Source organism: Triturus cristatus, chromosome 11 (assembly GCF_964204655.1).
Source record: "Triturus cristatus chromosome 11, aTriCri1.1, whole genome shotgun sequence".
Taxonomy (NCBI): domain Eukaryota; kingdom Metazoa; phylum Chordata; class Amphibia; order Caudata; family Salamandridae; genus Triturus; species Triturus cristatus.
In genome coordinates, this window is record NC_140594.1 from 229,245,512 (window position 1) to 229,271,977 (window position 26,466).

The 26,466-nt window shown below is 48.7% G+C and overlaps 1 protein-coding gene across 6 annotated transcripts in view; it reads right to left on the bottom strand.

The window, feature by feature from the left end:
• Positions 1–26,466, bottom strand: part of LHFPL7 (LHFPL tetraspan subfamily member 7) — a 187,088-nt gene that overhangs the window by 28,427 nt on the left and 132,195 nt on the right. For all 6 annotated transcript variants that reach the window (XM_085633418.1, XM_085633414.1, XM_085633417.1 and 3 more), the window contains one exon: positions 11,781–11,919. In XM_085633418.1, coding sequence (XP_085489544.1) covers positions 11,781–11,919 — 139 coding nt within the window. The remainder of the gene's footprint in view (positions 1–11,780; positions 11,920–26,466) is intronic.

Here is a 26,466-nt window from a genome sequence, read left to right on the forward strand (position 1 = left end):
AGATTCACAGAATCTGCCCCTTTGCCACCGGTACTTTTGCATTTGGGACACATCAACCCAAATTCACAATCTACGTAATCGCAAAATTTGCGAATACTTAAATTGCGAATGCATTTAGGGCATCGCAAATTGCGATTCCCCAAATGCAATGCATGATGCAATTTCAAATTGTGAATTCGCGATTAGGGATTGCAAATTACCATCAATTTGAACTTGATGGTAATTTGCAAAAACTCTGAAAAATGCACTGAAGTGCATTTTTCAAAGTATCATGTTCCACACACACATGCCCTTGAGGCATGTATGTGCGCAACATGTGGTAACATCTCAATTTCAGGGGTGCAACAGGGTGTCCTTTTGGCACCCTTGCACCCTTGAAATTGCATGCGCAATTTGCGAGTACCTATTTGGTACTCGCAAATTGTGCATGCAAGTCCCTTTCATTCCTATGAGCCTCTAGGCCCATGTGAATGAATGGGTAGCTATTCCTTAATTGCGATTTGCAATTTGCGAGTCGTAATTAAGGAATATGTAGGAATCGCAATTACATGCACAGGGATTTGCTAGTCCTAAACAGCGATTTCTTAAAATTCCCTATTTAGGATCCACAAATCCTGACTTTGATGCATGTGGCCCTGTGTTTTTTCTAATTGCACCACAAAGCTTCACAGTCATTCGATGCAGCAACTCTGAAAGTGGATAACCATTCTGAAGAAATACACACAGCATGCTTGGTAATACATCTCCTACAACCAGCTAGCCAACAGCGTTTGCAAATGAAACATTGACCCCAGAGAGGAACCTCCACATGCGTCCAAAAAAGGCGAACTCGGTGTCGCTTACAATCTCCAACTCGCCCGCGCGCTGCAGTTACTACAAGTTGGACACCTGATTTTTACCCTTCACGACCACCTAACCCTCTAATTGCCATGTGGTCAAGAGCAGGAATGTGCCTTGCTGTCACAATATCTATCTATCTATCTATCTATCTATCTATCTATCTATCTATCTATCTATCTATCTATCTATCTATCTATCTATCTATCTATCTATCTATCTATCTATCTATCTATCTATCTATCTATCTATCTATCTATCTATCTATCTATCTAAAGAGAGTGTCTGCAAACATGAATATCTAGGCTTGTAGCGCTGCATTCTTGGGTAATATATGTCATATCCTTCTTAATGCCCCGTCCTTGAGTCTCCTACACCCTATGGTCAGTCACCCCTCCTAGTATTCTACCTCCGCTCAGCACAACGTTGTTCCCGCCCTCACACCTCTGAAGGCGGTTCCCACGCTGTTGCACTTTGCAGATTTGAGACCCTCACGGGTGAGTAGCGCGCTATATAAAACCCTGATTGATTGATTGATTTTCATGCTTGGCACTTTGCTCGCTATTGCCCTGTTACGTTTGGCAGATAAGATGTCGGGCGCTGCTTCCTCACAGTTATAATGTATCAACTCAAACTCGAGGAAATGTTGGAGGCACGCGCATTCTAGTCAACCTTTCAAACGCAGCAGCTTTGTGTTTACTTCACTAGAGTGTAAAGCCTTGTTAAGCGTATATCTGCAGCATGTCGATCTTCAAGCTCATTAGCACAGAGGCATGTTACAGGTGCATTGTCACCCTCGACTCCCCATTCAAATGTAAATTCAAAATATCAAACCTCCTGTTACATTTGACACATCTGTTGTATCAGCAGCATCTATTTGATTAGCACACTTGAGTGAGATAAGCATTTTGCATATACCTGCGGCCTGTCACTGTTTAAGCTTGTTTGCAAGAAAGAATGTTGCGGTGCATTTGCACTCCTAAATTATTCTTGTCTCCACTGCGTACGTCGTAACACTATCACTTGACACAATTAACCAACCATTTCAATGTGGATCCAAACATGAGAATCTTCTGTTGTGTTTGGAATACAAGATGTCTGGCGCCACAGAATCGCTTATTCATTGCGATTTAGGGAGATTATTTTTTGTTGTTATTCTTTTTGCCAAGGGGGGGGACCCAGCTCCAAGGCTAAGGGGTCAGGGTATTCCTACCCCGTCCCCATCCCTTTAAAAAAACTCTTTTTGTTTGGGACTCAGCTGAGACCAACTCCCAAGATGGCTGCCAACACTTCCTTGTTGAAGCCAATCAGATCTCAGCACAAGATCAGAAGGCTTCGAAGAGCCTACCTGTCTTTATAGATACACATTTTTATGTCCTTTAATATATCAAAAACTACTGAATGGATTTACACCAATTTACAAAAAGGTCGTTTTCTGGACCAAGATCTCCATTTCTGCTTAATTTGGTGTAATTTCGTCCAGCAGTTCAGGCTGTAGTTGTGTCTAAAATCCCTATGGAAATTTACATGGGAAAAAAGGGTTTTGGTACCCCCCGCGACCCTCTTTTTCTTGGGCATCGCTTGACGAATCAACCTCAAAGCTTTCAAGTAAATTCTTAGCAACTGTCCCAGAACAACAAAAAGCTGTTTAGAATTGTCCATATTTTAGGAATGAATGCTTCTCTAGGATAAAGGTTTACTTCCACTGAGCAATTTATCTACTACACGCTGGGAAAGAGCATTGTAGATCCAGCCACTCTTTTTACTTATTAAGTGAAGTTTTTCCATCAAATAAGAATAGATGAACAGGAGGAGGAGCCTAGCGCGCAACCAAGATGGCCGCGTAGGCTTACGGCTCTCGAGGGCCTCCGCAACCTCCCACGTCTATCCTGACTAAATCCTGGTAAACTTGATGGGCTTTTGCTGATGCATCCGCGTTGAGGTGCCACCCATTTTCCAAATTCAGATCGGACGCCGGGAGCCCGAATGGTCGCCCTCCGAAGATTGCGGCCTGCTGTTGCCTAGGTTCCGATCTCGAGTTGGTGGGGTGCCCGGGTACGAAGTGAACAACAGCGGCATGCTGAGCCTGACTTGCCGCGTACCCCGCACTTTCACTTTCGTTTTCGAGTCTGTCCTTTTGAGATCGGCTGAGAGACCTCGGTGTTTCAGAGGAGAGCGGACGGCGGAGTGTCTGGCCTGACTTTCGGGCTACACATGGACTTCCTGCCCGCGACTGCAGTGTTCGACTGACTTGGCCAACTGGTTCCTGTCCCCGGCTTCGACGAGTGCCAACTTTGGTGGCCTCCGGACGATGGCGACTAGACTAGACGGTGACAAGTCGAAACCCAAGTCAACCCGGAGGGGATCCTATGCACAGGCCAACAATATGGATCGGTATGCGCAGCTGAAGGGGTCCCCCAGTGGCTTGCATAAATCGCCTGAGAGGGCTAAAGAGGTTTCGGGCCCATCGTCAGAATTGACCCTGCAAGGCGTTATGGGCGCCATTGAGGAGATGAAGGCTGCGGTGGGTCAGCGGTTTGATACCCTGGCGCATAAATTGGACGCGGTCCTTATTGATGTGAATTTGGTCAGGGCAGACCTGTCCAAAACCAACGATCGGGTCGACTCTTTGTCTCAAGCGGCGTCGAGCCTAACTGTGGATGTGGCAGCCCTGCAGACGGAGGTCCGCCGGCTGCGGCTGGCCAGTGACCAGACGGATCGTCGACTTGAGGACTCTGAAAGCAGGGCTAGACGGAATAACGTTCGTATCATCGGAGTGCCGGAAAGATCGGAGGAATCTGCCGCGGATCTATTTGTGGAGGATCTGGTGATCAATCATCTCGCGCCCAAGGGATTGAGCAAGTTTTTTGCGGTGGAGCGGGCCCATAGGATTCCGGGTGGTGCGCCCAAAGTGGGTGCTCCCCTGAGGCCTATAATTGCCCGACTTTTCAACTTTCGAGATAGAGATGCTATCCTTCAGGCGTCGAGGGTGGCAGGGCCGCTGAAGTTTGAGAACTCCAATGTCAGCTTCTATCCGGACTTCACGCAAGCGGTCCAGAAACAGCGGCTGGGATTTTTGGGTGTGAAACGGCGCTTGAGAGACATAGAGTTGAAATACGCGATGTTGTTCCCGGCGAGGTTGCGGGTTGAGTTCCAGGGTCGTTCCCACTTTTTTGACCGGCCGGAGGCAGTTGGAGACTGGTTGGATGCTCTGCCGCGGGGACAGGACCGAGACAGTCGGACGGTGGAAAACGAACGGGATGTGGTGGAGCGGGACTAGAACTTGGTTCCTGGCGATTGACTAGACTGGCGAGGTTTTGTACCTTGGCTCAATTGTACTTTAATCTGGTACATCATGCCCTTCAAGTGCCTGGGTGTTGTGGGGAGCTTATTGGGGTCCTTTCCTCCTTCTGGGGTTCTTTTTGTGGTATAGGTTAGGGCGACAGGCACACTGCAAGTTGGGGGGGCTGTCTGGGCTCAAGCAGGGGTGCAGGGAGGGGGGAGTTGTTGTTCGGGGATTGTGGGGGAGGGGGGTTGTTGGGGATGGTTGTTTTCTTGTTTTTCAAGGCAATGTGAAGTTTTCTGCTGAACTCTCTGGGTTGTGCTCTCCGGGATGTGGGTATCATGTGCGGGAGTGGGATGGGGGGTAGGGGATTGAGAATCCTTTCGTGGAATGTGAACGGTCTGGGGGACAGGATCAAGCGCGGGGTGGTGTTGCAGTTCTTGAAACGAGCCTCGCCCGACATTGTTTTCCTGCAGGAGACACATTTGATTGGGAACTCCTTCCAGGCCCTAAATAGGAGGGGCTATCGCCTTGCCGCTCACTCTGGTTTTACTTCTGGCTCTAGGGGAGTTGGCATTCTGGTTAGGGCCTCTCTCTCATTGGAAGTGGACGAGGTGCTTCATGATGATAGGGGGCGATATGTGGCGCTGGTGGGGAGATGGGAGGGCAGGACTGTGTCGCTCGTGGCTGTATATGTACCTCCGGGGTTACAAACGGCTACGTTTGCTGATTTGGGGCGTTTGGTCCTGGGACTCCCTGGGGTGGTTTTGGTGTTGGGTGGTGATTTTAATGCCGTTGTCTCCGGATTGGAGGACCGCCACCCTCCCAGGGATCTCCCTAGGGCTCAGGCCTGGTTGGGTGGTTTTTTGGACACTTTGGGACTTGTAGATTGCTGGAGATTGATGCATCCGGGACAGGCGCAGTACACCTTTCACTCGGGGGCCCATGGGAGTCTCTCGAGACTTGACTATATGCTTATGCCGGCGACCCAAGCTGGAATGATTGGGGAGGTGCGTCATTTAGCCTGAGGTATCTCTGACCATTCCCCTCTATGGTTGCAGCTGAGGGTAGTCTCTGGGGCAGAGGGGAGAGTGGCACCCATTAACACCTGGTATCTTCGTAACCCTAAGATCCGCGCGGAGTTGGTCAAGTCCACTGATCACTACTTCACTGATAACGTGGGGTCTGTGTCGTCGGCCGTCTCCCTATGGGAGGCTTATAAGGTAGTGGTCAGGGGGCAGGCCTTGTCCCTTATCTCCCATACTAAGAAGTGCGAGAGGGCGGAGGTGGTCTGCCTGGAAGCGGAAATAGCTGTAATGGAGGAGGACTTGGAGAGTGGGGTTACTGAGGAGAAATTGCATGTTCTCAGCCTCAAACAGTCAGATTACAGAGCGTTAGTCATGGAAGCGGCTAAAGAGATGAGTAGAGAGCAGCAAGGGCGGTTGTATGATGTGGGGGATAAGGCCGGCAAACTGATCGCTTGGTTGGATAGGAAGGAGAGAGCTAGCAGGGTGGTGCCCGTTGTGGAGAGGAGTGATGGAGTGCGTGTGACTGACCCGGTTGAGATCGTTGACTGCTTCGCGGTTCATTTCCGCGGAGTATACTCTCCGGTCTCGTTGCGATCGGAGGAGGATTCCCATAGCCTGCTTAGAGACATCACATTGCCAGCCCTATCGGAGGCAGACGCGGTGTTGATGGAGGCGAAGTTGTCGTCAGATGAGATCGCTTTGGCCATTCGTTCGATTGCTTCGGGTAAAACGGTGGGTCCCAATGGTCTTCCCATCGAACTCTACAAGTTGCGTCCCGATAAGATAGCACCATATCTTCGAGACATGTTTTTGGCGGCCCGTGCGGCGGTCTTCCTCCCCCCTGACCAACGCCTCGCCAGCATAGTTGTGATGCGCAAAGAGGGGAAGCCGCGAGATCGCTGCGCCTCCTATAGGCCCATTTCTCTGTTGAACGCAGAACCCAAAATTCTGGCTAAAGTGTTGGCTAACCGACTGGTTCGGGTCGTGGGCGACTTGATTCATCAGGATCAGTCTGGTTTTATACCCCATCGGAATACCGCTCTAAATCTGAGGCGGTTACACGGCGTGCTTGCTAGAGCGGAATTCATACGTGAGCCGGCCATCTTTTTTTTTTTTTTTTTTTTTTGAAAAACCTTTATTGACATTTCAACCAATAACAAGTATGGGCCTACAACCCCCGGGGCCGGCCGCTAAGCAGTCAGAGTAACAAAAATCAATATTTATCCCAGGCAGCACCTCGGGGAGCAGAATCTCCATGCTGGTATACTCTCGGCCACTAAACAGCCCAAGTAGGAGACCATGATACAAAAGGTTTTCATTTTATAATAAGGGAGAATGGAAGGATCAGGTGCCAAACAGTTTCCCGGCAGCAAGAAATGGCAGGCAGAATAATAAACGTCCACAATAAACAGCAATTTATCTAGTCAATGGCGCTGAAACAAGAAGTTCAGGATGTGGAGGGATATCACGGCCATTTACACCTGCAGTCCCCTGCCCTAAAACCCAGAAAACACCACGGAAATTGTGGCACACATGAAAACGCAGCGATTAACGACGAAGGAGTTTTACCATGCTGAGCCCAGAAAAGAAAGACAAAGAAGAATAAGAGAAGAAAAAGGAGGCCATGGAAAAAAGGAGGTTAAAGACTAAAAGATCCCCTCCCCCAACCCCCCACCCTGCACCTCTGCAGATGAGTACGGCCCCCCCCCCCCCAGCAGCGTGCCTGTCGCCCCGGAACCAGACCCGAAATATAGAAGAAACAGAGAAAGAGGAGTAGGAAAAGAAACCCCACCAGACGGGGGGGTAGAGAGAATATTAATAAACTGGAGGAGGGCCTTCAAAACATGCCCCCGGCTTCTCCCTCCCGCACAATTTGTTTTCCCCTAAAGCAAACATTAAGCAACACAGAATCGACCAAGTCAAAGAAGAATGGGGAGCATTATGCGCCTAATACACTAACAGTTATGCCGTGAAAGCACGCAACCCCTGAGCCCACCCGCCTATTAGATGACTACCTCTGAAGGATCAGCCTTATCCTTGGCCACTCTTTGCGAATCTACCTATGCATACCCATCGACCCAGTGCCATGTCCAATGCTACAAAGAAGAGGAGCGTCCAAAGGAGAACAGGAAGCGACACACACAGGTAGGGTGGAAGTCTCTGATCCTCGACGCAGTCAGCAGTATGGAGAGTCATCTTTCCCAGTGCTGCCCCAGGATCTGCACCGCACACAAGGTCCAAGAAAGCGAAATCAGCCAGAGCAGGCGACCGTTGCTTGAATGTTGCCTGGGTTGCCGGAGGCCGCGCACGGGACAAGGCCACCACCCCCCACTCATGTCCAATACCTCCGGAACAGACCAGACCCACAGCCAGCCGATCACACGTTAAGATACTGTCCGGAGTTTCCAGCTGGTCACTATCCACAGGGGCGGCCACGACACTGTCCTCTTGTGTGCGGTGTAGGAATTCCCCGTGTACCTGGGGACAGGCAGGCAGCAACTGTTCCAACGCTGATGTCACCCCATCAAGCTTACTCCCCAATACCCAGGCGCCGTGAACCAAGGTGGAATGGAGGGCACCGAGAGCCTCGAGAAGATCACCATACCCCAGCACAGCTCTCGGCGCTCGCACCGCGACGCTCCTCATAGTCGCACACTTCCAATCGTGCTGCGACCCAGTGTACAGGATAGTAGACTTCGTCCTGTCAAGATGGCCGCCGGGTAGGGCCAACCCAGATTGGGACCAGGACTCAGGGACAAGCGCCTCAGGTTCCATGTCACTGGAATCAGGGTTTCGGGGGCAGGCAAAAAATATATCCGGCGTGTGGTCACGAAAATCCGGGAGCAGTCCGCAAAAATCCGGGCGAGTTACGGGCGGCGGCCGGGCGGCTCACCGGCGAAGGCTGAGACAATCACCGGGGAATCTTGGATTAGTCACCTCGGGCATGCACTCGTTCCGCTACGCTTAGTGGTAGGAACGACCACGGCGAAATGTAGGCCGATATTCGCACCGCTCCGGCTAGGCCGACTCCACCCAGTCATCAAAGGCCGCTGTTGTTGAACTGCCGCCCGGCCATGTTGTCCACTCGAGGTCCCGGTTCCAGGGTTGCACAGGCCGCAAACTTCAACTGGACATTTCTCCGGCGATACCGCCGCCAGAAACTTCGGAGTCACACGATCGGTTGCCGCTATCATTCACCAACACGGGCATATAGCGCAGGCTAAGGATCTCATGCAGGATATCTGTGCGGGACGCGGAGGTTCACAGAGCCGAGCCGGCCATCTTGGCATCTTTGGATGCTACTGTGGCATTCGACACTTTGGAGTGGCCATATATTTGGGCCGTGTTGGCAAAATTTGGGTTCGGCCCGGAGTTTATTGGTTGGGTAAAATTACTATACGCTGACCCACTGGCTCAGGTGGTAGTGAATGGTAGGGTGTCGGCTCCCTTCGCACTGGGGAGAGGTACGCGGCAGGGGTGTCCGCTATCACCCCTTCTCTTTGCACTTTCTTTGGAGCCTCTTGCCGCCTGGTTGCGTTGGGAGCCGTCGTTGCAAGGCATTAGATGGACGCCGGAATTCGAAGACCGTGTCTCCCTTTACGCGGATGATATCCTTCTGTATCTCACGTCTCCCCGGCAGTTGCTAATTGTATTGGTGGACGTGCTGAATTCTTTTGGCCGCAACTCTGGCCTGGTCATCAACTGGGCCAAGTCGTGCGTCTACGTCCTCTCGGGGGATGCCCCCCTGCTGCCGCGGGGTTGCCCATCTCAGATTGTTACCCTGGGGTTCAAATATTTGGGAATCTTTATCTCACTGGACCCCGCGGTTCGCTATGAGCGAAACCTTCTACCTCCCCTCCAGCGATTGAAGGCCGACGTAGCGAGATGGCGACGACTTCCGCTCTCGCCGCTCGGACGGGCGGCATTGTTTAAAATGATGTCGCTGCCTCGTTTCTTGTATGCCTTGCAAAATACTCTCGATGTCGTGCCGGCCCGTTATTTCCGGGAGGTGGAGGGTCTTCAGCGGCAACTGTTTTGGGACGGGCGGCCGCGGATTGCTCTCGCTAAGTTGACGCTCCCTTGGTATGATGGGGGGGTCGCCCTCCCCGATATTAAACGATACTATTGGGCGTCTCAGTTGGCGGCGGTGAACCACGGGATATATGGTCCTGCCTTAAACCCGGCCTTTGAGATGGATAAACTCCTGCTTCCGGGTGGAGACTATAATAGGGCGCTGTACTCGGTGACCCAGGACATGCGGTTGACGGGACCCACGCAGGTGGCGGTGCACGTGTGGCACGCTGCGAATGCTGCGATGGGGTGGAGGGATCGCTTGACTCAGGCGACGCCGTTGTATGCTTCTGGGCGGTTGGGCTGTTTGTGGAGATCGAAAGGCTTTGAGAAATGGGATATGATTGGTATATGTAAGGTGGGTGATCTGTGGGCGAAGGGAGCTTTCAAAACGTTCAAAATGCTTAAAATTGAATATAAATTAAACGATAGAGAGTACTTCCGGTATGCTCAAGTCTACCATGCACTTTGTTCGGTCTTTCCGGATGCTACTGCTATCCCCGAGTATTCCCCACTGGAGGATAGAGTGTTGGATGGCTATGTGCCCGACAGCACTATTTCCCTGATTTATAAGAAACTCGTTAACGATCGTGCGGACTTGCTGCTCCGTTTGAGGGAGGCGTGGACGGGCGATGGCTTGGAATTGGATGATGAGGACTGGGTATCGGCGGTGGCCTCCCCGAAAGAGGTGGCGATCCCGGCCCGCCTACGGTTTGTACAGCTGAAGATCCTCCATAGAGTGTATGTCACAGGGCCCGGTTTGCTGCGTATGGGTTATTCGATGGATGGATTGTGTAAGCGTGGATGTGGCCTGCCGGGCACGTTTCTTCATATCTTGTGGGAATGTGCGGAGGTTGTGCGATTCTGGAACGGTATCCACACCGTAACGGATGGGGTCACGCATGTGGCCCTGTTGCCAGAGGCTAGGAGGTGTTTGTTGAATGTCTGGGAACCGAATGATTGTAATGCGGCACAGACGCAGTGGGTGACCTTGGGGTACATGGTGGCGAAGCGTAACATTGCACAGCTATGGGGCTCCCCGAGGCCGCCCACGATTGACGTATGGAAGGAGAATATGGACTGGTGTATGTTTAGGGAAAAGACGGCATATGTGGCGAGAGGTAAGCCAGGGAAATGGACTAGGGTATGGGGTCCGTGGAATCTATATCGGGGACGTATCTGCACCCCGCCTCTGCCATTAGAGGTCGATATTGCTCTGACCCCTAGCCGCGCGTTCCGCGGGAGGGCTTGAGGTGTGCTTCATGCTTTGTTTTCCCATTGCCCCCTCTACAGCTTCCGGACAGGAACTGCTTTGGACACTATATGTTATTCCCCGTCCCGGGAAGAGCACGCTGCTACTTCGGACTCTCATTGCCTTGAGTGTGTTTTATATTTAATACAAAATGAAACTGTTGTTTTCAATTGCTCCTGGCCTGCGGCCACGGCCTGTTAAATGTGCTTACGAACTGCCGGGCGCCTTGCCTATGGTTCGACGGACTGTGTGGCGTTACATGGCGGGCCCTCGGGCTCTATAGCGGCCGGCCCTGGTGGTTGTAGGCCCTTGTTTGTATTTTATTGTGTGCTAACGGTTTTGAATAAAAAATTTCAAAAAAGAATAGATGAACAGAAACTGGTTGATCCTTAATGAGTCAAACCAAGCTGTTCCTTATTGGCTCAGCATTAAAAATATAAGAACTAAGCCATAGATTTACTCAGCCTATATGTTGTACTTGCATTGCCAAAGGCGATGCAAGGACAACACAAGGGCTTCAGTAATATTTACAAAGCCATGCAAGGGACGATTTGCGTCACCTTGCGTGGCTTTGTAAAGAAATGTAACACTTGGCTTACGTTCTATTTCAAGCAGGGAGGTGTAACCTGTGAATGCTCCAAAATGCTACACCTTCCCCAGTGAGACATAATGATGAGAAATATCTTTATTATGCCTCAATATTTCCTCCTTCCATTCTGCAGCAGGCACACAGAGAGGAAAATGCTTTAGAGATTGTTTTTGTGCAGAAATGTGTCGAATAATCCTGCATGTAAAGCAGGTACACTTGAGCTATGGTGCAGGTTTGCCTGCACTGATGCTAGGCTTCATAGTGTGCGCCAGTGCAAGGAGAGGGCTAAAATGCTCCATATCTTTGTAAACATTCCTGCTCTCTCTATTTCCATGCAACACAGATCAAAAACTTTGTTTGCTGCCTTATGTAGCACGATAGATTAGTAAATATGCCCATAAGTTTTAAGTAGAAGCAACCCTTATCTGCACCGTGAGTGTACAACATGCACCTCTTGTGAGGCAAAATTAAAGTTGGCCGTTTGGCCGCTGCTTTTTCCCTAGCAACAGAGAATTTCGAGGCAATAATTTGCAATCACTGCCCCTGCTTGCATAGCAAATGGCATGCACCTGAACAATGCACTCCTAATGCTATCACTTGAACTTCTTATCAGTTGACCTTCTTACCTTCAACCATGAAAAGATGGTTTCCCATTGTAAAAAGCACAGAAATATACACTGCAGATCAATGGTACTCATACAACCATTCAAGCACTATTACCTGCTGCAGTCTGTGCATATCTTGCTGGTGTACATACTCTTCTCTGGCAGAGACCCTCCGGTATAAATGTCCAGGACAAAATAAGAACGGCTCCAAATATCAGGAGCAGCCACCCGCCAAAAAGAAGCACAGCTGCAATCTGAAACAGGAAACATAGAATGCATCAATCAATGTATCAAATTAAATATCAATATGTTTCTTGGGCGCATTTACTTCTTGTGCCACAAAACAGACTTCTGGGACTTCACAGTCCTAGTCTCCTCTGTGTAACCCTGGGCGTAGTTCGTGAAGTAGCGCTACGCGTAGCTACGCAAAGTGCACTTCGCACTTCGCGAGCTACGCGTAGCACTTCTCGAACTGCGTAGTACCCTGTTCGCATTGTGCAAAATGCCGTTTTCAATGATTGCACAGTGCGGACAAGCATCCGGCACTGTGCAATCATTGAAAACAGCATCTTGCACAGTGCGAGCTGTAGTTTTCTGCCGCACAAGTAGATTTTTACTCGAGCGGAAACTTTCTCAACGCAAACTGGTAGTTTCTCATCGCGAGCGGTCGCGAGCATACGCAACCACTCGCAATGAGAAACCTGACCTCCCCACGTTGAGAATCTTGCCGTGAGGTTTATTTTCCACGCTCGCGATCGGCAACTTGATGTTGCTGATCATGAACGAGGAAAAAGTCTCGCCGGGATGTAATTTTGCTTGCTCGCGGTCGCCAACTTGACGTTGAGGACTGCGGGCGAGCAAGCAAAAAATGACCGCTGCGCTACGCTACGCTACGCGTGTTTGCACTGTGCTACGTGCAATTCGCATGGTGCGAAGTGGCGCAAATTTCGCAAACTACGCGAGCGTAGCGTAGTGCTTTGCCCAGGGTTAATCACATGACGCTTGTGAAAAGGGATACAGCCTGGGCGTCCCTGTGCCATAAAACAAACAAGATAATTAGTGTGCACATGTCTGCCTTGCATACATGTGGCACTCAAGCATGATTTATTATCCACGAACTGTGACTCAAGTTCTGAGCCCTTTTCCAAACAGGCAATGCCAAGTTGTGCTCAAACCTGGGTGAAATGATCCCAGGCCTTTTTAGACCGAGCCCACTTACATCTTTACCTGACTGGCGAGACTTTGCGCCATCATACACGCATACATACATATATACATACAAAGTTGCTTTTGGACAGCTCCTGCCAGCCGTTGGTTACTGAGATTCAGCTGGTTTTAAGCACTGGCTGGCAGGATTGTCCATCAACCGATCACATTGTGGATACAAACTTCTCAGAAAGTTGTTTACCTCCCTGATATGCCTTTCATTTATTGTTTTGTTTTTTGGGCGGGGGGCTCATTTTTTTATGTTTTTATTGAAAGCACTCTATTTCAGAACATGTATGTTTATCACACCTATAATTGAAAAGCAAAGCTACAAATTACTCCATGCCTCACAGAGACCCAGTTTTCAGTCCTAGGTTTTCCATAATAAAGCATCACAATTGGGTGTATAATCTGATGAGTGCACGGGGAGTAAACAAAGACTGCAACATATATCATCCATCCAGTTGTCCCACGAAGTCCAGCACGCGAACCATGGGCTCCTCTATGACACAAAGTGCTTCCTTCTTTATTTTTATAAATCTTTTTATTGCAATAATCAAACATAACATTGCGAAGACATCAAGAATCATGGTATATTATATTGAGACATAGTCAAACAATGGGAGAACTGTATCAGTGTCTAGACAGTCAAAGTTTCTCCAACTCACCGACATTTCAGGGGTTTCCCACTCCTTCTAACAGAATTTCTTTCTACATCCCCACTGGATCAGCCAGAGCATAACAACCCTCTATATCCCTTCCACCTTCCCCAAATTTTGGTCCATTTTTTCGGGCAGCCTCTACTCTCATGATCCACCCTCTCCGCCTGCATACACCAATCAATATCCTCCTTCCACTCCCTCAGAGCAGGGGCGAAAACGGCCCTCCATATCGTGGTTATGTTGCGTTTGGCCACATAAAGTCCAATGTCACTCAGAGGTGAGCCTTGCTATTCAGATCAGTAATGTCCCATATATTACCAAGGGCTTTGTTTAATCACCTATCAACAGCACAAGATTAAGGTGCTGGTTTCTGGGCTAGAGATGTCACACTATTGTTCTGCCCCATAATGACAGAAGTGATTTACAAGAAGATAGTACACTGTATAAGGTTGGTGTAATTACATATTTTTAATTTACATACAGAGATCATGTTTATCTGCGCTGCTGTGCTAATTGTCTACGGTAATAGTTTCTTTAAAGATGGTAAAATGATACATGTTCGCGAGCACATTTGGAGAGACCTCGGAGAGGTGGGTGTTCTCTTTTTCTTTTTTTAAAGGTCCTGTAACAGGCAATTTTAGCTGTCTGGAAAGATCTTTAGTGTGTGCTCATACACACATTGTCTTTCTATCTCTCTTTTTTTCTCTCCTGCCACTGGGTCAGCCTCTTTCTGACGCTGCCTTGCTTGAGTGCGCTCCCTACAAGCTTTGCTTGATGAGCATTTTGCAGATGTTTCAATTTTCTGCTGATCAAAGAAGTAGTTCACATCTGCTGTTTTTGTGGGCATCATTGGAATGACCATGTCCCTTGCAAGGTAAATGGATGTGCACCTATCTGGCTGAGCGCCCGACTGTATGTGAAACAGGTCTTCTGGCTTTCATTTTGCAACTGATGCAGCTCTAATCTAGCATGTGTGCAGAGGTCTAGTGTATCCTTGTCGATGCAAGGTCCTGGACCTGTACTGTGACTTGGAGGAGCACACCAATCATGTCCTCATAACAGGTAGTGGACTACAATCCATGCCACATGAGTATCACATAAAACAGTGGTGACAGTGTATTGTGTTTTGTGAATTTGTAGTGCAGCCAGATCTTTTTCACAGCATCAGTAAGAGTGCAGTATATTGACCTCTCTTGTCTAAAGTTCCACAGTTAAGTGAAACGCAGAGCCTTGTGCTGCCATTCCATGTGTGTGTGTGTGCCTCTGTGCGCAATGTGTGTGTGTTGCATGGGTGGTAGTAAAAATGTGTGAGTGAATGGGATCCAATTTGGAAGCCACATATGTAGCTTGGCACAAGATGGAGGATGACGACAGCTTCACCCAGACAGTGGAAGTGTATAGCCTGCATTCCGGAAGCTGAAGAGTGGAGACCCAGACACTGAAGTGTGAAGGATGGAGACGGAGCAACCTTGAGAAACTAAATGAGGTCCTTGTTAGAAAAGGCCTCATTTGTTCTTTTTGACTACTGACATTTGGTAGATGGTAGTGGGAGGGAAGTAGTAGAACCTCAGTTTCATGTTTGAGGCGAGGAAGCTTCTAGGTAGGACTTGCCCTTTTGTCTCCTGTGGTTACTGCTTCGGGAAGGTGAAGAGAGTTAACACTTTATTGTGCCCATGTTTTGGATACTTCTTCTTTAAGTCACCTCCATTGTTACCTACTATGGAAACCATCATTTTGCACAAAGGCTGTTGAGGAAAGCAGCCTACAAATGACACCAAAAAGCAACCAACCCAAACTGGTACAAATATCTTAGATAGTGGATCCACATGCATGTTTGGAAAATGTGTTTAAAGTGGGGTCCAAGCAACCCCTTTTTGTTCCACCTCCAAGTTTACCATGACCAAGGAAGGTAGTGCTCTGCAGAGTACTCAAAGGACAGCTGTGTGGCTAGGGCTGCTATCTGCTTGACGCCAGTCTCCCAGAGGTGAAGTCTGCACTTTCTTCTGGAAGAGCTGAGTGTTTGCCTTGTGTCTAGAAGCCTGACTGCTTGCTGAAGGATGGTAGGAGATTGCTTGGCACTGCAAAAGAAGGGACTGTCCAGGAGGTGAAGATCAGCCTGGAGTGTGGAACACCCAGAGAAAGTGGAGTGGTCTAGAATGAAAGCCAGAATCAATGCGTGTCATGAGGGGGTCTTCCCATCTCTCTATGCAGTTCCTTTTGTGAACAAGCACATGTGCACCGTGTCAACCAGCAGTCACTGTGATGCCACAAGCGCATGCTGACACTGGAGAGTAGTAACGTTTCCCCTAAAGTAAAGCCCGATTTGCCTAGGAGGTCGCAATTGCTAAAGGTACATTCCCGCTGACGGATCAGCCTGGAGGATGAAGCTACCTTTCCTGGGCACCTGTCTGCACTCGGCCAAGAATAGAGCAACTGCCAAAGATGTTGTGCCTCTAAGCTTAAGATGTTGTACACTTACAGTATCAAAGGGGGGCAGAGATTGTAATCCTAACCTTGCCATTTTACTTGGACTATGTTGTGCTGTGTGAATAAAGTACTTACTTTTGATGTAAAAGATAAGCATGTAGCAGTACATTACCTTAGTCAGTCTGCTGGATGACTGATTAGTTCTGAGCTCTTGACCCCCCACATTACCTCCCTAAGACGTCTGTGACTGTTGGGAAGAGTTCCACAATTTGGCACTAGAAAAAGATCTATCTCTGTAGGAACTACCATTACCTTGCAAAATTCCTCATCTCCTGAATGTACTTCTTTGCAAATGTTCTATGTACACTGGCACTCTCAAACACCTTTCAACTACAATAGTCTGGGGCCCTAGACCCAAAACAGCTCCAGAACCATGAGTAAGACACTCTGAGCCCACTGTCTGATAAACTCTCTGATGCTCTCTGACTCCAGGTAACTGTGTCCCATCAGCGCGGCCAGGAAGCTGACTGCTCCTGCTGGAGTGCAGCGGAAGAAGGAGGAGGGTGAGGGTGGAGATGGAGGGCACAGGTCTACAGAGGCTTGGGCTTTGCAACTTCATTGCATCTGACAATTCAAATCCAGCAACTGGCAAAGGACAGGGGCTGTAGGCAAAGCAGCTCTGGTGCAGCTTGGCGTTGCTAGTGATTGCACATGGAGAGGCACCAAGTTCCTGGACCCGAAACCAGTGCTTATTATGAGCCGGTGGTTTCTGGTGCTCGGCACCGGCACTTAATTGTCAAAACCTCCACTTATGACAGCTGCTACATGATGGTGCTCTTTGTGCAATTAAAGGATGAGCAGAAGAACAGCGGTGATTGACAACAAAATAAGTAAAGTGAATACCCTGATACAATGGGCCCAAGACAAAGTCAATCAAAGAAAAGGATCTTGTACTTGTGGTACTCTTCTCGACAGACTTTCAAATATACCAACTATTTTAAAATCATTGTTAAAGGACATAAACTGATATCAAAATACTACCACAGTGCGACCAGATTTTGCAAGCAAAATCATTCAAAACCAAGGAGATCCTTACATCAGCAGGCATCCATACAAAGTTTTAAAGCCAGCAGGACCTAATTGATCCACTAATAGCAGCAACAAGCGAACTTGTTTTCACAAACAAACCAGAAGATAATGAACAAAAAATCTTTCAGAACACAGCTGTAATTTCTACCATAAATTAGACATTTGCAACTTCTTATCTAGAGAACCCCAAAGACTTTAATATCCTTTGTTTCAAGAAAAAAAACCAAAACAATTAAAGAAGCTCGACACAAGATTAAGCTTTGAAGCCCAGAAGTCATGATGACAACAGAACAATCCATACACCTAACCTAATATTCTCAAAGCAAAAGAGCAACCAAAAGCAGGAAGTAACTATGTTCTGATAGGTGCGATACTTACAGGACAGAAACAGGAGAGAGATCACTTTCTACCATCAGTGAATAGTTCCCCAAAAACATCAAGTAAACAGAGTTCACAAGAAATAAACCCCATAGAATATCTTATTTTGCATTTTGAGCAATTCATTTGAAAACGTAATCTCAAAAGGCATGGTATCCTGGCATAGCACAATAGCAAAGTCACAAACAGCGTGACAATTTCAAAACCATGGAAACAATTTTTTCCATATCTCTGCTTTGGAACCCTTTTGAGAAAAAAAACATCTTACTATACTATGTAAATACTATGAACTGCAAACATTCTCCAGGTGTACTCATTCTGGCCCAATTATGCCGTGCTGTCCCCAAAATCAGTTTCAAGTATATCAAACAGACACAATAACCTGGCTATTAAGGATCAACTATTTAAGACTGTGATTTGCTCATTTCGATGCAGGAGAAATAAATCAATTCTGGAAACGTGACGCCAGGTTGCAGGATTTGTGCCTATCATAATGAAACTCTATTGTATGTCATATGCTGCAGTTCAGTAATCTCCGTTCAGTGCAGACAACTACTACTTCCAACATTTAGAAAAAAAGTACTATGAACTTGAAAAGTTATACTTTCCTATATCTTCAATAGCACTGGTGGCTTTTTATGAATATTTTCACATGATTCCTGTAATTAGTCAGTCAGTCAGTCAGTCAGAAAAGTCTTTATTCGATTCACATCATAAAAGACATTCTACACATATAAAAATTTCGACTACAGTACAATTCATATACAATACAAAACAGACTGTAAAACCTTTAAAATGTTACATAAAATAATACATTAAAAATAATCACTGCAAGTTAAAAAAATACAATAAAGTGCAAATAGGGACGCGCCTTTTAGCCCAAAGACCAAAGAGAATACTAGTTTATGACAGCTAACAACGCAGTTCACAATTTAAGTTTCCTAGCCCTAAGGATCCATGCCCAACTGATAAATTTTACAACACCAATTACTATAGGTTTTGAGGTATCTGTTTTCATGATTCTACTAGCAACCTGTGCAGAGCGGGTACTCATTAATCTGCAGGCAGGTCGAAGCCAGATACGTCTAGGGAGGTGGTAAATTGGGCAACAAAAAAGGAAGTGATCCATAGTTTCCGTCATGTCTGGACAAAAGGGGCATTTGTCACTACCAAGAGGACTCCAACTTTTGGTGAGTCCTCGCAGTGGTAGGGCACCCACTCTGAACTGGTGATACAGTTTGCGATCGAGAAACTTCAGGATAGTATCCCAGTAGTTTTCGTAGACAGGCTCGTCCTTAAAAACTAGGAAGGTAACAGTCATCGTGGGACCTATAGAGGAAGCACATCTCCTGTTCTTAATATAACTCCAGTACGCATCCTTAAGGACCTTTTTTGCCGGGAAAACTTCTGTATCAGGGTTAGCCCATAGGTCACGCATCCCGAGATCAGACAACAGAGTTTTGATGCTAGACAACCAGGGAATCCTATGCGACCCCTCTAACCCTTTGATCTCCAGGAGGGCTTTTGCATAGTTAGTTAGTTCTGGTGTCGTCCACAGACGGCGCCAAAACGCCAGGGGTCTATACCCTGCCCGGTCCTCTATAGGCTGAATTCCCAGATCATATAGTAGGGGGATACGCGGGGTGGATTGGGGAAGCCCGATAGCTGACCGGAGGAATTTATTCTGGGCGGTCATCAGTTTTGACAAATTATTGAAACCCCAAATCTCGGCTCCATATAGAATTGTAGGTAAAATCTTGGAGTCATAAATCTTCATGAGAGGAGCTATTGGTTTTGTTAATGAGTGTTTGTGCTCTTTCAGCAAAGCTCCTCCCAATTGAGCATGCTTGAGAGCGAGGAGATCCAGCTGGTGAGACCAGCTGCATGTCTCGCTAAAAGTGACCCCAAGATAAGTAAACACTGCCGTTTGGGATAAGTTGACACCACCCAGACATACCTCCGCCTTAACCCGCCGGGGCCCACGAAACACCATAAACTTGGTCTTCCCAACGTTTATCTCCAGCTCATGCTCACGGCAAAAGGTCTCGAAGCGAGACAGGGCCAGCTGCAGACCCTGTCTCGTCTTCGAGACCAAAAGGGTGTCATCCGCGAACATGAGCAGGGGAATCTTCATTCCTGCCAAGGTGGGTGCATCAGTAGGGCTGTTTAAGAAGTAGTCTACAACCCCATTGATAAATAATGAAAACAAGGTGGGAGCGAGTACACACCCTTGTCGGACACCTTTGGTTACTTTGAATCTATCAGTCAGCTCCCCGGGTTTACCCCAACGGACACGGGCATACGTATTTTTGTGAATGGTGACCAGAAAAGAAACCAGTTCTTTTGGCATGCCCATATCCAAGAGTACTTTCCATAACTTGTCCCTCGGCACAAGGTCAAACGCAGACCTTAGGTCTACGAAAGCCGCATACAGCTTGCCTCCCCCCAGAAAAACAACATTCCAGTACAGAAGTACTACCCTGAATACTTGGTCCAGGGTCCCAGTGTGTGATCGAAAGCCTGCCTGAAGAGGAGACAACACATCCGAATCGGACATCCAGATTTGGATACGACCCAGAACGAGTCGGGCTATAATTTTTTGTACTGCGTCTATTAAACTAATAGGTCTATAATTGCCCGGGGCAGAGCGATCGCCTTTCTTATAGATCGGCAATATCTCTGCCCCGAGCCACGAATCAGGGACAGCAGCACCACCCGCAAGGGCATTAGCCAGCAGGGTCAGATAAGGGATCCATGCATCTTGCTCCTGAATAAATAAATCGGCAGGGATACAGTCTGGTCCTGGAGCTTTGGCGCTCTTGATTGATCGTAAGACTAGCTTAACTTCACCAGGGGAGAATTTTAATGTGTTTTCAACACCTGGAGGACAGAAGATCTGCTTGTCCAACGAATTACCAACCTTAAACTGTTCCTCAAAATACGCTACCCACTGCTGAGGTTCTACTTGATTAGAGGGGCGGATATCTGAGGGGGAATTACCCCATTTAAGGAGATGCCAAAATTGGACCATGTTACGATTGTGGCATGCTTGATATAAATCCCTCCAACGATCTTCATCCCAGTTTTGCTTGGCCTTAAATTGGGCGGTTTTGTAAGCAAGTCTACATTTTTGGATGGTAGAAAGAGAGCCAGATTTAATGGCCTCTTTCAGAGCACTTTGGGCCAGTCTACAATCCTTGTTGTACCACGTACATGGCCTCAACTCTTTACCCCTGCCAGTGGCAGGAGGACTTTTCACAAAAAAGGCTTTAAGCTCAGCAAAGAGTTTGTTATGGGTGTCCCGGATATTATCCTTGATTAGATTTTGAGATTCCATTTGATTAAGTGAGGCCAGGGTACTGTTAATTAATTTTCTAATGGCCGCTCGTGAAAATTCACAAGTGGCAATTTTCGGCCATCTCACCCTTCTGAGATCATTGGTAAGTATGACATCTATAGGGGAACAACCATCCGAGGGGAGGGGGAGACTGCAAAGCTGTTATCCTTGATACACAGTGCAAGGGGGTTGTGGTCGCTCTCGACTCTACTTACTACCACCATGTCGTCTATGAGCGGCCACAAATCCAAACCGACTAATATGTAGTCAATTTGGCTCCCTGATCTCCCATTGTCAAATGTCATCTTCCCCATCCTATCGGATTTAGTTCGACCATTGACTGCTCTCATGCCCTGATTTAAACATAAGCCCTTCATAAAAAGGGCAGCATGAGACCCTTTGCTTACTGGTTCCAACTCCAACATGGGAACACCCCAAGTTGAGTCTTCTTCCTCGGTGAAGTCCCCATCGTCGACCCCCAAAGGCTCGAAACAAACATTAAAATCACCAGCCACAATCTTATTGGTGAGCATAGGAGCGGTCTCTAAATAATTCTCCAATAGATGGCATGTGGGAGAGCATTTGCCTCCCGGGAGACCTCTTACATAGATATTAATAATAAGGAGGTTGAGGCCGCTACGGGAATTAACCCTAATAATCAGAATATCAGGACTATCAATTGGAACCTCTGTCACGGTGACACCTTCACATTGTCGGACCCAGGTGGTTAAGCCCCCCATGGGTCTGCCTCTGAGACTCTTAACAGCAGGTTTGTGGAAGTTCAGGAACCCTGTACGAAAGTGGGGAGACAATGCCGAGGTCTCCTGAAATGCCCATATTCCAAACTCATCAACAAAATCGGCCCAATCAGGAATATCAAGCCTTGACCCCAGCCCTGCAATGTTCCAGGAGCCCATTTTTAGTAAAGACTTTTCAGCCCTGGTTCCAGCTGTTTGACCTGGGACAGACTGGGGGACAATCGTTTCAACAGATGGTAACAAATTAAGACCAGATGAATTAATCGAACAGGAGCGATCTTTAGGGGAGGGTGTCTTAATGATAATATCCTGGCTCAGATGACAAATCGAACCCATTAACCCTGGAGCAGGCACTGAGATGTGTAAGGAACCATCCATATGTCAATCATTATCCTCCAATGTAGAAAGAATTTCAAAGCGATTAAAGGACGTAATAGGCTTATCTAACCTAACGGGAATTGTTGGAAAATTACAGTTATCCCGTAAGGGTTGTATAAAGCCTGGCCTATAAAAAAAACCCAGTGGAAGGATCTTAATTGAGTTAGGAGCTGGGGGAAGGTGATGGGCTACTTCCAGTATGTATTTAACTAGAGCAGGAGACTTAAAACTTAACACAACACAATCCCCTGGAAAAGACTTATAGGACTGTCCAATCCATTTAATGCGCCTGACCATATTAAAATCGTCAAATAGGGCCTTGCTATTTCCAATTTTGGAGCTCAGATAATGAAGGGATTTGTTCTTAAGGTTGGACCAGTGTTGGTAAGATCCTTCCAAAAGGGGTGGAACGTTTGCCAAGATAATCGTATAAGGGGTGGCTTGGGGGGGAAGATGCAGGCTGATGGACTGTGGGGAAAGTCCTGCTCCCTCCCCCTCAATGCCATCCTTGTTAACTAGCGAAGGGCGTCTTTGTCGGTCATGATGAGAATTGATACCCCTATCTGTAACAACTTCATGGCCAAGGACGGTATCATTCTCTTCCCCTATAGATGGTAGCAAAGGCACAGCCCCTACAGGCCTTGGTAATCTAGTACAACCACCCGCATTAGGCACCTCCACTGGCGTCACTCCGTTCAATATAGGGGGCCCTGGGACTAAAAGCTTGTTGCCTGGGAATCTAGCTTCCAATTGGTCCAATCTATTAGCTACGAGGTCCAATTTTTGATGTACCGGGACAAGGAGACTAGTTAAATGATCTTTGAGGCCAACAAGAAGTAAATCCAGAAGAGGTTGTATCTGGGCCTGGCTGGAGGGAATAGTAATATGGTCCAAGTGACGCCCTTCCACGATGGGCCCACTAGGCTTGGAGGGAAGCAGCTCTACAGTGGGTTTCCTCTTCCCTTGGCCTCTCTGTGATTTGTTCATAGCTTCCTTTTTATTGCCTTTAGCTTTGTGGGCTAACCTCCCTCTTGTTATAACCCTGGAAGGACTCTGGATGGAAACACAATCCTGAACAGGAACCAAAGTCTCCTGCACAGGGGGAGTGTGTGCGGGGGGGGAAATGTTACCATCTATTGGGCTGGAGTGAACAGAGGTAGGCGAGCCAGTCTGTAACTGGGCACATGGGAGGGAAGAGTTGGTAGGATCTAGGGAGAGTCTACGTTCCACCGCTAGAATCTCTAAGTTCAATGCTGACTCTGCTCTTATTAAATAATCGTCAAGTGTCCCCCCCGGCTTATCACCAGCCCTCCTTTTAGACATGCTGCTGGGACGAATGGGGCCAAACCACTTTATGAGCACCCCGCCTTCCCTTGGATTAACACAGCAACTTGGTACAGTACACAACTAACAAATGGTAGCAAATCTCTCTTGCAACTCACAGTTCTTGAATTGGGCCACTCAGACGCCAAACCCCTCACAGCAACATCGAAAGGCTGTGTGGCTGAACAAGGTCCCACCACAAGTGTTAGGGGGTAGGACCAGCCCAGCCTTATCCGGGCTTTGACGAGCAAGGACGGGCCCGCCCTTGGCCCGGGCTTCGCCCGGGCGCTGCCCGCGCGCGTCCCGCGCTGCGGTGAGCGTCCTGGGTTTAAAAGGGATTCCCCTCAGCTGTTCACGATTGCGCTGAGTGCGCTAGGCCTTCTGGGGGTTGTAGTCTGGGTAGAACAGCCGGCCACTGCTGTTGCCTTCGTGATCCCTGAGGCACCAGCACGAACAACCCAAGAGCAAGGGCAGCAGCACAGGAAAGAACCGTTCCCCTCACGGTATGCCTGGAAACTCCTTCGCGCGTCCCGCGCTGCGGTGAGCGCCCTGGGTTTAAAAGGGATTCCCCTCAGCTGGTCACGATTGCGCTGAGTGCGCTAGGCCTTCTGGGGGTTGTAGTCTGGGTAGAACAGCCGGCCACTGCTGTTGCCTTCGTGACCCCTGAGGCACCAGCACGAACAACCCAAGAGCAAGGGCAGCAGCACAGGAAAGAACCGTTTCCCTCACGGTATGCCTGGAAACTCCTTCGCGCGTCCCGCGCTGCGGTGAGCGTCCTGGGTTTAAAAGGGATTCCCCTCAGCTGTTCACGATTGCGCTGAGTGCGCTAGGCCTTCTGGGGGTTGTAGTCTGGGTAGAACAGCCGGCCACTGCTGTTGCCTTCGTGACCCCTGAGGCACCAGCACGAACAACCCAAGAGCAAGGGCAGCAGCACAGGAAAGAACCGTTCCCCTCACGGTATGCCTGGAAACTCCTTCGCGCGTCCCGCGCTGCGGTGAGCGTCCTGGGTTTAAAAGGGATTCCCCTCAGCTGTTCACGATTGCGCTGAGTGCGCTAGGCCTTCTGGGGGTTGTAGTCTGGGTAGAACAGCCGGCCACTGCTGTTGCCTTCGTGACCCCTGAGGCACCAGCACGAACAACCCAAGAGCAAGGGCAGCAGCACAGGAAAGAACCGTTCCCCTCACGGTATGCCTGGAAACTCCTTCGCGCGTCCCGCGCTGCGGTGAGCGTCCTGGGTTTAAAAGGGATTCCCCTCAGCTGTTCACGATTGCGCTGAGTGCGCTAGGCCTTCTGGGGGTTGTAGTCTGGGTAGAACAGCCGGCCACTGCTGTGTCCTTCGTGACCCCTGAGGCACCAGCACGAACAACCCAAGAGCAAGGGCAGCAGCACAGGAAAGAACCGTTCCCCTCACGGTATGCCTGGAAACTCCATCGCGCGTCCCGCGCTGCGGTGAGCGTCCTGGGTTTAAAAGGGATTCCCCTCAGCTGTTCACGATTGCGCTGAGTGCGCTAGGCCTTCTGGGGGTTGTAGTCTGGGTAGAACAGCCGGCCACTGCTGTTGCCTTCGTGACCCCTGAGGCACCAGCACGAACAACCCAAGAGCAAGGGCAGCAGCACAGGAAAGAACCGTTCCCCTCACGGTATGCCTGGAAACTCCTTCGCGCGTCCCGCGCTGCGGTGAGCGTCCTGGGTTTAAAAGGGATTCCCCTCAGCTGTTCACGATTGCGCTGAGTGCGCTAGGCCTTCTGGGGGTTGTAGTCTGGGTAGAACAGCCGGCCACTGCTGTTGCCTTCGTGACCCCTGAGGCACCAGCACGAACAACCCAAGAGCAAGGGCAGCAGCACAGGAAAGAACCGTTCCCCTCACGGTATGCCTGGAAACTCCTTCGCGCGTCCCGCGCTGCGGTGAGCGTCCTGGGTTTAAAAGGGATTCCCCTCAGCTGTTCACGATTGCGCTGAGTGCGCTAGGCCTTCTGGGGGTTGTAGTCTGGGTAGAACAGCCGGCCACTGCTGTTGCCTTCGTGACCCCTGAGGCACCAGCACGAACAACCCAAGAGCAAGGGCAGCAGCACAGGAAAGAACCGTTCCCCTCACGGTATGCCTGGAAACTCCTTCGCGCGTCCCGCGCTGCGGTGAGCGTCCTGGGTTTAAAAGGGATTCCCCTCAGCTGTTCACGATTGCGCTGAGTGCGCTAGGCCTTCTGGGGGTTGTAGTCTGGGTAGAACAGCCGGCCACTGCTGTTGCCTTCGTGACCCCTGAGGCACCAGCACGAACAACCCAAGAGCAAGGGCAGCAGCACAGGAAAGAACCGTTCCCCTCACGGTATGCCTGGAAACTCCTTCGCGCGTCCCCATTAATTAGTCTATAATGTAATTAGTCTATAATGCGTTGTGTATTGTCGACCATACTCACACACTGAAGTTGACAAAGAGACCAGTTTAGTCTTTCAGAATTAATGATTCCAATACAAACACTATTTTCCAAAATGCACTTTTAGTTTTGTTCATATGTTGAACGTAATCGAAGATTTTATATTGTAAAGGCTTTAATGAACCGAACAATAAATAAATAGAACACAAACAACATTGGCCTGTGACTGCTCACCCTCACTACCCTGAGAGTGAAGTAAGAAAGGGCTGTACTTTGCCCACTTTGCAGTCAATCGTACAATGAACCCCAGGACACCAGTGAGGCAAATTACCTCAGCAACTACATTTGGGGCCCAGTAACTATTCTCTGTGGCCCCCTGAATAGTGAATGCTGTCTAGCAGGCAAGAATTGTGATGTTGCAGATCCTCTACTCTTAAAGAAAATGCAGGGTCAGACTGCGTCAAGATCTGTGCCTGAGGTTGTAATACATGGTGCTCTCTTTAGGCCTGTAACACACAATGCTCCCTTTAGGCCATCACTGACATTCACCGCTTGAGTAGGATGTCCATTCGAGCTGCTAAGCATGGATTTCCCAAATTGCACTAGACCTGTAGCGTCATGAGCATAAGCAGATCCTTTCTTGTTGTTCCAGTGAATTTGGTTGTGAATATTTTGGTGGCTTTAGATCAGGGTAAGTGCATGCCACCGACATATTGTTGTTCATATCTTGAACTGTCTCAGTATGCTGTGCAGGAGGGTTTGGACAGGGTTGGAGAGGTTATGTGGCCCCCTAACATTGGATAGGGGTGCCTGGTTTTTAGAACCTTCAATCCCCTTTTTAAAACTCTTGCCAACAGAGAGAAAGGGCTGTAGGTG